The 12,052-nt window shown below is 41.2% G+C and overlaps 1 protein-coding gene across 1 annotated transcript in view; it reads left to right on the plus strand.

Moving 5' to 3' along the window:
• Positions 1 to 8,741, plus strand: part of ATP9A (ATPase phospholipid transporting 9A (putative)) — a 59,927-nt gene extending 51,186 nt beyond the window's left edge. The window contains exons 24-27 of the mRNA XM_035900840.1: positions 882 to 990; positions 2,284 to 2,341; positions 4,273 to 4,476; positions 5,623 to 8,741. Coding sequence (XP_035756733.1) covers positions 882 to 990; positions 2,284 to 2,341; positions 4,273 to 4,476; positions 5,623 to 5,759 — 508 coding nt within the window. The 3' untranslated portion in view covers positions 5,760 to 8,741. The remainder of the gene's footprint in view (positions 1 to 881; positions 991 to 2,283; positions 2,342 to 4,272; positions 4,477 to 5,622) is intronic.
• Positions 8,742 to 12,052: the final 3,311 nt, after the last annotated feature.

Consider the following 12,052-nt stretch of genomic DNA (forward strand, 5'->3'; position numbering starts at 1 on the left):
ACCTGATGAAGTTCAACAAGGGCAAGTGTCAGGTGCTGCACCTGGGGAGGTTGAACCCCATGCACCAGTACAGGCTGAGGGCTGACCTGCTGGAAAGCAGCTCTGCTGAGAGGGACCTGGGAGTCCTGGTAGACGACAAGCTGACCATGAGCCAGCAGTGTGCCCTTGTTGCCGAGAAGGCCAATGGTATCCTGGGGTGTATTAAGAGGAGTGTGGCCAGCAGGTGGAGGGAGGTTCTCCTCCCCCTCTACTCTGCCCTGGTGAGACCCCACCTGGAGTACTGTGTCCAGTTCTGGGCTCCCCAGTTCAAGAAAGATGAGGAACTCCTAGAAAGAGTCCAGAGGAGAGCAACTAGGATGATAAAGGGACTGGAGCACCTCCCCTACGAGGAAAGGCTGAGAGAGTTGGGCTTGTTCAGCCTGAAGAAGAGAAGAATGAGAGGGGACCTTATCAACACGTACAAATATCTTAAGGGCGGAAGTCACGAGGATGGAAGCAGTCTGTTTGCAGTGGTGTCCAGCAACAGGACTAGGGGCAATGGGTGCAAACTGAAACATAAAGAGGTTTCAGTTGAATATGAGGAAAAACTTCTTTACTCTAAGGGTGACAGAGCACTGGAACAGGCTGCCCAGGGAGGTTGTGGAGTCTCCTTCTCTGGAGATATTCAAAGCCCGCCTGGACAAAGTCCTGTGTAACATGCTCTAGGAGAGCCTGCTTTAGCAGGGGGGTTGGACTAGATGATCTCCCGAGGTCCCTTCCAACCCTTGCGATTCTGTGATTCTGTGATTTGGCACTTCCAAGAATACTGTATTTCCTTTCTGAAACCTAGCATTTCTGTTTGCTCACCTACACCTTAGACTGATCTTCTACCTTCTCCCCAGGTACTCCACAATTTACACGATGTTTCCAGTGTTTTCTCTAGTCCTGGACAAGGATGTTAAATCTGAAGTTGCAATGTTGTACCCAGAGCTCTACAAAGATCTTCTTAAGGTGTGGGAGACTCTTGTTTGTCTATTTTTGTTTAAGGCGAGATCCCTGTCTTGGTTTGAAACTCTCTAAATGTGTAAAGTCAAATTTATTATCAGTGGATACAGAATCTTATCATGCGTTTTCAAGCAAAATTGTTTTAAAGGCAAATTTGAATTAACAGATACAACCAGATTTCCTGGCAGTTTGCTATTGAATGCTACATGAAATGCAATTTATTAAAAACGGCTGGGGAAATAGAAGTTCCATTCTGTGGGAAATTCTAAGGATTTAATATTACCGATTTGTTCCAAAATAAAGGGGAAAGAGAAATTGTCGGGGATTTGGCACTATCCTGAAGCCAGAAAAGGGGATGGGAGAAGGGATATGTTCATTTGCTGGAGGGAGGAGGTTAGCGCATAGTTTCGTGAATAGACATTTGCCTTGAGGATGATCTAAAGAGACCTAAAGGTTTGGTTGCTGTGCCATTTTTGTAGCTTTAGCATGAAAGGTCCTTCTCCTTAGACAAAGAAAACTTTATTTGATATTTACCATAAAAATATCAGGAAGGTAAATCTTGTCATCTTGTCTTGGGTTCTCCCCCCCCACCCCCCGGGAAATTTTTTGAATAACTGGGGTATGCAAACTGGGAACATCTTTCTTAATTGAAGGAAAGGGTGGACTGAGTCTTCAACAGATCCTTTCCCTCAAGGATTTCTGTTAAACAGATACTCTCAGAAGCAAAGCCTGTTTTTCCAACAGTCTGAATAAGTCTCCATCTGGTTTCACTTGTATGTTGTCTCTTATGTCATAAACCACTAATTCTCCAACCATCCTTAGGCCTGGTCTAAACATAGGGGTTTTTTTGTACTGGTATAGATGTGTTGGCTGGAGATGCTTTTTTTAAAACCTATCTGCCTTCAATATGATGGTGATTTGTGTGTGTGTGTGTGTCTAGAAATATAATATTAATATGTTCATATATATGTGTATACACACATCTTATATTTCACAGTACAGTGACTAAACTCATGAGACATCTTTGCATTGAATTAATCGTGTGTGCAGTGAGGAAGAGGTTGTGCTGTACTGTGCAAGCAGTGAGCTTCCACAGTCCCAGGCCTCCTTCGTGCATCATGAAAAATGAGAATAAAGAGACAGTACCTCAGGGTTGGTTGACTTGTTTTATTTTCTTCCCAAATCGCCTTCAAATTCTCTTTTATTAATTGCTGGGTTGATCTGTAAGTGAATGTTCATGAAAGAAAACCCAACTGAGCTCTGTGTGGTTTGTTTTTTTTTTTTTCTTCCCCCGCCTAGGGACGACCGTTATCATACAAAACATTTTTAATATGGGTCTTAATAAGCATCTATCAAGGTAAGAAATCAACTTCTGCTTGTGTTTCGATGTTTTAATGAGTACAGAATATCTAATTTTTTGTATTGCAGGAAGTTCAGTAAGGCATGAAGTGAATTTAGCAATGCATCCTTGGGATAATGAATAAATTATTTTTTTTTTTTTGTCTCAGAAAATGTTGGCAGCATTACCAAAGGAACAAATTATCTAAAACTAAATATTGGTAGCAACTGGTCAACCCTGTTGTAGGCAATGATGTAGAAGTTCAAAGCGTTGTGCCTCTTCCTATTGGGACCATCCTTTGTAATTTTGTGCAAGTTCCTTTCAGTGCTTTAATTGCTCCATCTGTAAAGTAGAGTTTGTGACTCTTCCCTTCTTTTGAAAAAGGTTTTCAAGCCTATGGATTATACAGGCTATTAAGTTGGCATGCAAAATGCAGAATCTGTAGCTTTGTGTATTTTATCTAAACCCTGCCTATTAGCGGTGGCGATAGTTCTGGTTACTTCATAGCCATCTGTCATGAAGGACTAGAGTAGAGCTCGAGCTCTTGATCATATCCCGTACATTCTAATTAGGCTGCTAAAACAGTTAAGCAAATGCCTTAATTACAATGTATGTATTTTCCAAAAGTGGATGTAGTAATTGGGGTATATGTCTAAGGTCTTTTCTTTCAATTTTTCTTTTTTTATAAAGTAACCTCAAACTCAAATGCTTTCTGTAAGTGTTAATCATGGAATCATGGAAAACATGTGAATAACGTGGAACTATAAAGCTAAGATGGCAGTATGATTCTGTGACAAAAATTCTTGTTTTTCAAAACTCCTTTATCAATAAGAGAATAAATGTGCCAAAATAAGCAGCTAATTCTTACTGATTTAATTGATACTACTATCCTCAGAAGGGAGTGAAACCAAGAATATAAAAGCTCTCTTGGCGTTATCTTCTGAAATCTAATACAGTAGGACCCTACAACAGGGATAATGGTCTTCTGACGCTGTGTAAATATGATGGCAAAGCCAAGGCATTTACAGAAAACTTACAAGTCGTGGAAGCTAAAGCCAGAGGGTGATGCACTGAGGGAAAGATTTCTTCTTGAGCTAAGACCGCTATCTGGTTACAATATTTGGTTAAAGTGACTTCACTTCTGATGTGCTCAATAACGAGAAAACAGCAGGCCAAACAATTGGGCTAGTTGCTAGCAGAGATGAGCCTGACCAAAAACTTGAGCAGTCCTAAATTTTGGAAAGTTCGCAGCTGGATTTGAACTTTGTGGCTCCAGCTCTAGTCACTTGCAGGTTTTCCCTTCCGAAACTAGCCTAGTGTGATGGATGTTGGTGCAGATTACTCATGCTGCTAACATGAGTTATTTGTGCAGGTGGCTGTGCGGGGCGTTGTGAGCATTCCCTGGCTGGCCAGAATAGGAGCACGAAACAATGCATCATTAACGGTGCTTTAATGTGTGCTCCTTTTAGGGGGAAGTGTAAAGGGGAGATCTTGGCCGAAGGAATGCAAAGAGAGGCTAACTTGTATCCACTGAACTTTTCAACACCTTGCTTTCATCTGGGCACTGAGGCAATGCAGTAGGGTTTAGAAGTATTGTGTATCTTTTAGCTTCTGACTAGCGACCAACTGCTTTTCTGGGAGGATAGAGTTTCGCGATGTTAGAAATCTCCAGTTGCCAAAATAGCATGTATTAATTTCCTATCTCCATGTGTCTATGAATATGACAGACTGTTATAAAAGTCTGGGCACCTCTGCTGTAACTTTTCCCCATCTTCTCATCAGTTCTGTCTCCTAAATAGTAACTGATGCGTTGTCATTACATTCATCAGGTTTCATGAAAAACAGCCTCAAGACATGACTATGTTTCAGCCTTTCCAAGACCTAGCAGTGGGTTTTAGAGCTTAGACTGGTGTTTGAATAAAATACCCAAATGTTCCATTCCCTTGCAGGTAGCATCATCATGTATGGAGCACTCCTCCTCTTTGAATCTGAATTTGTCCACATTGTCGCCATTTCCTTCACATCCTTGATTCTCACCGAGTTACTGATGGTGGCGTTGACAATCCAGACGTGGCACTGGCTCATGATAGTGGCTGAGCTGCTTAGTCTCTCCTGCTACATAGCTTCTCTGGTCTTCTTACATGAGTTTATTGGTAAGGTTAAATGCCTTTTCTCCAATCAGTTGGTTTATGACCCGGATAGTAACAGGACTGTAAGAACATGAATTGAGTTTAACATCTGTTGATGAAGCCAGCATAATTACAGTGGTTCTGACCAGAATAAGCTCTATTTGATTTGAAGGCACCTGAAAGATATCTTATGGTTCCTTCTCATAGCAAAATGCTAGAGGAGATAAAGGTGGTCAGTAAACTGTGCTGCTCAGTGAATCTCATCCTTACTTTCAGAGCTCCATCATGCATCAGCTGTCATGTAATAGCAGTCTTTATTTCCATATGAGAACTGAACTTGAGACTAAAAATTTGAGCCTCTTCTGTTGGGTTGAAAGATTTAATCCTTTTAACTGAGTGAAGTAGCTGCCTCCTAAAATTTCCTTTATCTACTACATTGGGACCCTTCTCTTGGGAGTTTGCGGGGGGTTGGGGTTGGGGTTTTGTTGTTGTTGTTTTGTTTTGTTTTGTTTTTTTCCTGGAACAGAGTTAATCTCTTCCCTGCATAAAGGGAAAAGGGTGAGGAACTCCAGATTTCCTCAGTAGCTGTCTAGTGGCAAATATCAGATCCGTAGGGTTTGTTCCCGTGTTCATTCAGGAACCACAAGATGTCACTACTTCTTCCATAAAGCTCTTTGTTAACTCTGAAGAGAAAGAGGGTAACTTCCCAATGGGCTAGATCTGTCTCTCTTGCATATGGGTGTACCAGCTCCATTTTGAATGATGCTTCAACTATTTTTGCAGTGAGTCTGAGGTATTATAACTGAGTTGAGAAATGTGTCTGCTGGACTCCCAGCAAAGTAGCAGAGGGCAACTTCCAGAGTCAGAAGACAAGTGGTCCATTTAAAGGAAGCTTAGTATTGCCAGGAGATGGATAGTCCCGGTTCAGATGGCGTGGGGGGGGCTGTGCGGAGCTGCATGCCTTACTGAAATGTGCTGTGCAGAAAGCTCTATCTTTTGTGGAAGAGAAGGGCAGAAGAGTGAGGAACCAGGGATCATACAAGCTTTGAACTTGGATGTGGAGAAGGTGAAGCTGTTTAAGAAGTGTTGGTAGATTGAATTGCTTTTCTGCACCTCTTCCCAGAGCGTGCTTCCCGTCTTCATTGACTCTGTGCTCTTCTCTTTTTACAGATGTTTACTTCATTGCAACTTTGTCGTTCTTGTGGAAAGTCACCGTCATCACTCTGGTGAGCTGCCTTCCCCTCTACGTCCTGAAGTACCTGAGACGAAGGTTTTCTCCCCCAAGCTATTCGAAGCTCACGTCCTAGGGCTGCTCTCCTTGCACACCAGAGACAAATATTGCACATAGCCGAGAGACAAAATCATGTAGTTGTTACTATAACGAATACGTCTGATATTTGCATAATGATCACATGGTAATCTCTTACGTGCTGCTTTATTGAAAAAAGACTTCACAACTGCCGTAAACAGAAACCTAACGATAAAAGGGAATTTTTTTTTGAGGGTGGAGGCACTTATTAGTTCATCCAGTTACTTTTGTTCAAGTTAACTGGGGTCAAATGCACATAACTGCGATGATGATGGGTTCCTCATGCATGGTTAAAAGTATCTGAAAGCTGCTAACTGACCTTGGAACTTATGTTTGACAAATTTAAATTACTTTTTTAAGTATCAGTGCTGTTCCTTGCATTGTGTTCTGTTGTTTTATATTATTTATCTTTCTGATTCAAGTAGTTACATTCTTTTCACATCTTGGAAATCCCTTAATGTAGGTGATGCACTATACTGGTGACAGCTGATTCCTGATTTATGGCATGCTGTTTCCATAATGGGGCTCCAGCATGTCGGATCTACACACACTTGAGAATCTGAGCGTGTTAGAGACTTCCCTTCAGTTGAAATGTGGTCACCCTAGTGATTTTGGAGGTATCCAGCCATTGATAAATACAGACAAATATAGTCCAAAATAAAAAAATTCAGTTTTGTTTAGCTTTTGTGCTTCCTATTAAAAGGAGCTGGCAACATAATAGCTTTACTCTGTATTTATTTGTATAGGAGAAAATTATCTAAACTAAAGCAAATCCTCTTTAGAAAAGAAATTCGCAGTTGATCAGACTTTGAAATGTGTCGACAACGTGAGAAGAGACTCGTACTGTTCTGCAGACAATGTGGCAGACGTGTCTTGAATCCTTGGAGACTAAAGGGAAAGGTCACAGAGCTGCTACTCCTCACAGCTACACGAAATCTGTTTCCTGTTAGGGTGAAACTGCGAAGATGAGCTGCAATTAAACGGAGGCACTCCTAGGTGGATGTTGTTCATGACACGCTCCCTGCAGAGAGGCAGTTTTTGAGAACCTTGCACTTGCTTTGCTCTGAAAGCCAAACCTGAATCACAGAGGCAGGAGTGGGGTTTGCATGAAGGCGTTAGGCTCATGTGCAGAGCAAATTTACTTATTGATTTTTAATTTTCAAAAATAAAACTCAATGGATTCTGTTTTTATAATAAACATTGGCCCACACTATAACACCCTGAAGAGAGCAACACGTCCAGAGGCTGCTCAGGAGAATGACAGAGGGTTAGAGGAATGTTTTACTCTTGGGTCCATGCATCAAACATGGATGAGCTTTTAGCAGCAGCCATCCTCATCTGGTGACTGTGCTAAATTAGTTGCTTGCTGTCTCATTCTCACATCATAAAAACCACTGTCGGAGCTGGCACTGCTTGGCATCATTGTTGGTTGGGCATGTGGGGAGACCAGGAACAGCCCGGAGCCTGAGCTCCCTCTTCCTCTCTCAAAGCAGCCCTTCCAGGTCGGGGCAACCCTACAGTGTGAGGAGCAGAAGCTCCCTGGTCATCTCTGTGCCATGCTGAACCTCTTTAATGGACTGCCAGCTTCTGTTGCCATTGCTACAGGCGCTCCAGTGTTGCAAGCAGCACAATGCTGCATTAAAAGGTCTGGTGTGAAAATCTGTGGAAAATGGGAGTGTTGTTTTAGAAGAGCTGGAGTCTGTGTTGACCCATAGCGGTACATCTTGAATTTTTAGATCTAAGATAGCCGTGGCTTGTGTGGTCGATGTGTGGTAATTGCTCAGGGGAATGTTTTGCACAACCTGTCCTGCCTTCCTTGCTTTCAGTTCCTGTGAGTAAATATCAAAGAGGAGGGGAAGCAAGTTCCAGAAGATAGAAAGAAAAATTGGGTGTGCTTCATAATGCGTGTGGCTTGGGGTGAGTGAAAGGTGCAAGTCTGTATGACCTCGTCATTACTTCATGTTGGGGAAACACTCTTGATTTAGAAAATTATGTTTCAAAGTCCTTCAGGAATAAAAACAGCAAACGCTCTCTTATCTAACACACGCCTTTTTCTTTTGTGCCAGTCTTCAGATTAGGCTCTTGTCTGAAGTCCTGATAAATAGCAACCATCTTTAGAAACATCCTACTGACTAAGGAAAGATAATTCCTAGTATTCACCTTTCCATAGTATTTTGAAAATTTGCCTTTCTTTACTTCTCTTCTAATTTTTTAAAAAAAAAAAAAAATAAATTTCTGCCCATTTGACACACATGCTGATGTTGGGAAAGGTTCTAGAAGTCCACCACTTCCCAGTGATCTGTCTCACAGAGGAAAAGCAGTGCCTGAGCAGCCTATTTGTGGAGGAGTTGGGCTAACAGCCTTTTGTGAATTCTGCCACTTGCCAAAAAGATACTTAGTGTTGTCTTTATCGTGACTGCTACAGCTCCTGGATAGTGTTGGCCATGCAGGTGTTCTGAAGTCCCCAGTCAGCATTTGATTTCAGTAGATCTAAAGACAAGAATCAAGAATTTCTTTTGGCAAGTTCTTGTGACCAAGGAGTCAAGTCCTTCTTGTCCGTTGGCAAACACATCGCGGTACCCATCTTTGTAAAGCCCTGCCCCTATCTAGTGTGTATTAGTGGTTAAATGTCCTGCAAGAATAACAGTGCCATGCTACTGTATGTAAATATTTGAGACGTATATATGGTAGAATTCACTGTTTCCTGAAGTCAATACAGTTTACACTGAGTGGACCATATTTGCAAAATACTAGCTTACACCAAGAAAGGGAGTGAATTGTGATTTCGGTTATATCTATTGAATCATAACTTTACTAAGGAATGCATATTTAGTGGCATTGATAGTAATCTGTAGCTGTGTTTTGGGGTGTGAATTATGTTCCTTTGCAGCCAGTTTTTTTGCACAAGGTTGTAAATCCAGGAAGTAATTTCTGTCTGGGTATACACTACATTTTTTTTAAAGGAATCAGAAAATTAAAGCTGCCATCTAACAAACAGCAGGAAAGAGGAACGATTGTTGTATTTTTCAAGTTTAGCACTTTATGTCTGCAATCTATTTCCCTTAAGTTATTTAAAAATGTTTTTTTAAAACAAGGTTTAATACATATGTTCATACTTATTATACATTGAATAAATGGGTTCTCTGCTGGAAATTTAATTAATCTTTTTCCTCTAGTATGCTCATAAATTGTGCTTATTAGGAGCGAAGCGTTGTTTTTTTCTTCTATGTAGTATCTTGTTTGTAGCCTTACTTAGTGTTCTTCCTATTCCTTTTTATTTTTTTGTTCTGGTTTCTGCACTGTAGCAGTTCCTACCGCTTGTGTGCTTTGGGACCGTGCTCCCAGTGATGCTGCAGGGTAGCAGTGTGTGTCTCACAGCATGCTCTTGCTTCCCCTGGCTGCCGTAGGGAAGCCAACGCTCTGTGCCGTGCTGCTGCCGTGGTTTGTTAGCGTGGAGGCTGTGCGACATGCACTGTTCTCTTCTTGCATCTCTGCAGTAATTCCAGGCGTGTCGCAACCCTCTTCTTTTTTTTTTTTTTTTTTTCTTTAACACTGTATTTGTTTCCTCCACAGAGCTTGTCCTATTTATCTTTGCAACCATTTGTTTTGCTCAGCTCATAGTGCAATTGAAATGCGACATTCTTTATTCAACAGCAGCAGCTTAAATCTGTGCAGGGTCTTATCAGAACTGGGCTGGGGAGTGATGAGTGACATCCCTGGTGTCTCCTCGGTGTTGAGAACTGCGTGCTGAGAGCTACAGCTGTGGCTGGACCAAACTGAGCAGCACCAAAGGCGTTATTTTTCTGTGGTCTACTCAACTATCGCAATTAAACGCCGTGGCAGCTTCTCTCATCCTCTGCAACTGCTGAGGAAAATTTTGCTGTAGTTGAGCTGAGTTTGTCAGGGAGCCCCAGAGTCAGATAGGCGAATGCCTAAAGCTTGGCTTTGGGCTTTATCTTTTGAAGAAAGCTGCTGCACCACCTGACGCATCATAAATCCTTGGTTTGCACAAGCAGTGCTCTAAACCAGGTACGTGAACTACTACTGCATGCAGCTCACCGTCACATGTTCTTCACATGCAACCGTTGGGATGGGGTTTGGCTCATCTCCACAGATGCTGGGGCCAGTCCGGTGCCCGCTAAAATCTTCAGCGTGAGCTGGATGGGCTTTTTTTTGTTTTATTTATTATTAGTTATGTCGTAATTAATAAACTCTTTGATTTGCATGAAATCCTGGGTTCTACAGCTTTGCCAATATGGTCCATTACTACTGCCTACTACAACTTGTGTACTTATATGCCTTTGAGAACATTTTTAATTGTTAAAATTGTTAAAAAAAATGTTAATTTAATTTTTAATTGGGAAAATGAATTCTGGTGTCAAAATGGTATTTACTGTGATGCCAATGTTTTGTACCTGTCATCTAGTTAAACAACGTGTAAATACTCTTCATTCAAGAGAAATATGAATGCCAATTATTTATTGTTCTGTGGAGTTATATGTTGCAGATGTGTAAAAACTTAAAAGGGAATGTTGTAAAACAAGGTGGAAAAATAAATTTTATGCAACTTCTTTACTTCATCCATATAGACCTTGTATGATGCACCTGAGTTAGTCTTGGCATGATCGGTCCAAGATGTGTTTTGACAGAATTGTAAGTACGTAGGTTAAGTCGCACTGTGGCCCTTTAAGTTGTCTGAGTGAGAAATGCTTATCTGAGAAATGGGCAGTACTTTCTGCTGGTTGGTGTAGACCTGCTTCATTAATTTCTTTCTTATAAACAGTTTTCTAACAGCCTTAACAAGAAGGGTTTTTTTTTCTTGGGGGGTGGTGATTGTTGATTTTTTTTTTTTTTTTTTTTTTTTTTTAAGTATTGGTGTAAGCTTTTGCTGCCCTTCACTTTGCCAGTGACTTCTTGCAAGATTGCTTTCTGCAAGTTGCCATTGCAATTTAGTGGTGTGGTTTAGCTTGGTGTGGAGCGCAGAAGCTGCTACTGGCCCTGCTGCTGTCCTGCACCGCTCCGGCTCGCCCAGGCGAGAGGACCTGGCTGCTGTGACTGCCGGCTGGAACTTCAGCCCTAGGCTGCTGCTTCACTCCTGCCTTTTCTACAACCAGTTAGTCCCAGAGTACCCAATACAGTCCCAAGTATTTTAAACAAGCCCTGTAATTTGTAAATTCAGTTTCAAGAGACTCAGCTCATCCAGGAAGATTCTGGTCAAATCATCCTCGCAATTTTTGGTGCAACCCCACTTAGGGAGAAGGTGGTTGTTCCTGCTGGTACCCACTGCTGTCAGTTAGGAGAAAGTCTTTCATTTGGAATATATATATTGCTGCCCTTGGAAAAGCAGTGATGCAATAGCATTAGGAACAGCTATTTCTGGAATGTTCTCATCACTTGAATGTCAGCTTAAGTAACTGGCTCGGCACAACAGTGGTCCCGTGGCTGGGGCTGGCTGCCCCGCTGCGGGGTCAGAAACGGGAGGGAGAGGCAGGAGCTTAACACTGGATGATCTCCGCAGGGGAAACGTTGATAACATTGCTTAAGAATACAGTATGACAGTATGCTATGAAAAACTTAATAGAGCCATAAACACTCAAAAAAAAAAAAAATTGAATAAAGCAAATCTCTAACTTGGGAGGCTATTGCGCTCAAGCAGCGATAAACTATCCTTCAGATAATCAAACACTTATTAAAGATTTTCTTTCAGATTCTATAGGATGCAAATGCCAGCATCTTAACCTTTTTCATGATTAACTTTTTTTTGTATAGAATAGTTAATGCAAATATTAAATAAACAATTTTTGCGATGTTTGCAGACATCAAATGAATGCTGTAGACTCCAGAAATTACAGTAACAGACTTCACTTCCAAGTGTTACCAATTTCCCACTCTAAATGGGTTACATAAGCCCTAGTTAGTGGTTCTTTTAATTTATGGACGGTTTCTTTTTAATGGTGAAATGTGTAATTAAAAAAAGCTAGAAATAGTTTTTCTAAACTCACTCTGGAAAGGGAAGGAGAATTTCTGCAATTTTTTTTTTCACCCAAACATTGCATAATAGTAGAAATGTCAAAGATTTCCATGGGGTTTAATTTCATTCTTCATGTGGCTGTGGTCATACAAGAAGTTTGAACACTGCAGGGGTTGGCAGATTTTTGGAAGATCACGCATCCTGGGATAAGTTTTCAGCCTAGGCTTTACCAAAGAATGCCTGGCCTTATTTTTCGAATTGTGGTTGTATTATACACTAGTGTGTCTTATTTTCTTTTTTCTTCTAAAAGAAAAAAAAAA

This window comes from Egretta garzetta, unplaced genomic scaffold (assembly GCF_000687185.1).
Source record: "Egretta garzetta isolate BGI_Z169 unplaced genomic scaffold, ASM68718v1 scaffold188, whole genome shotgun sequence".
NCBI lineage: Eukaryota > Metazoa > Chordata > Aves > Pelecaniformes > Ardeidae > Egretta > Egretta garzetta.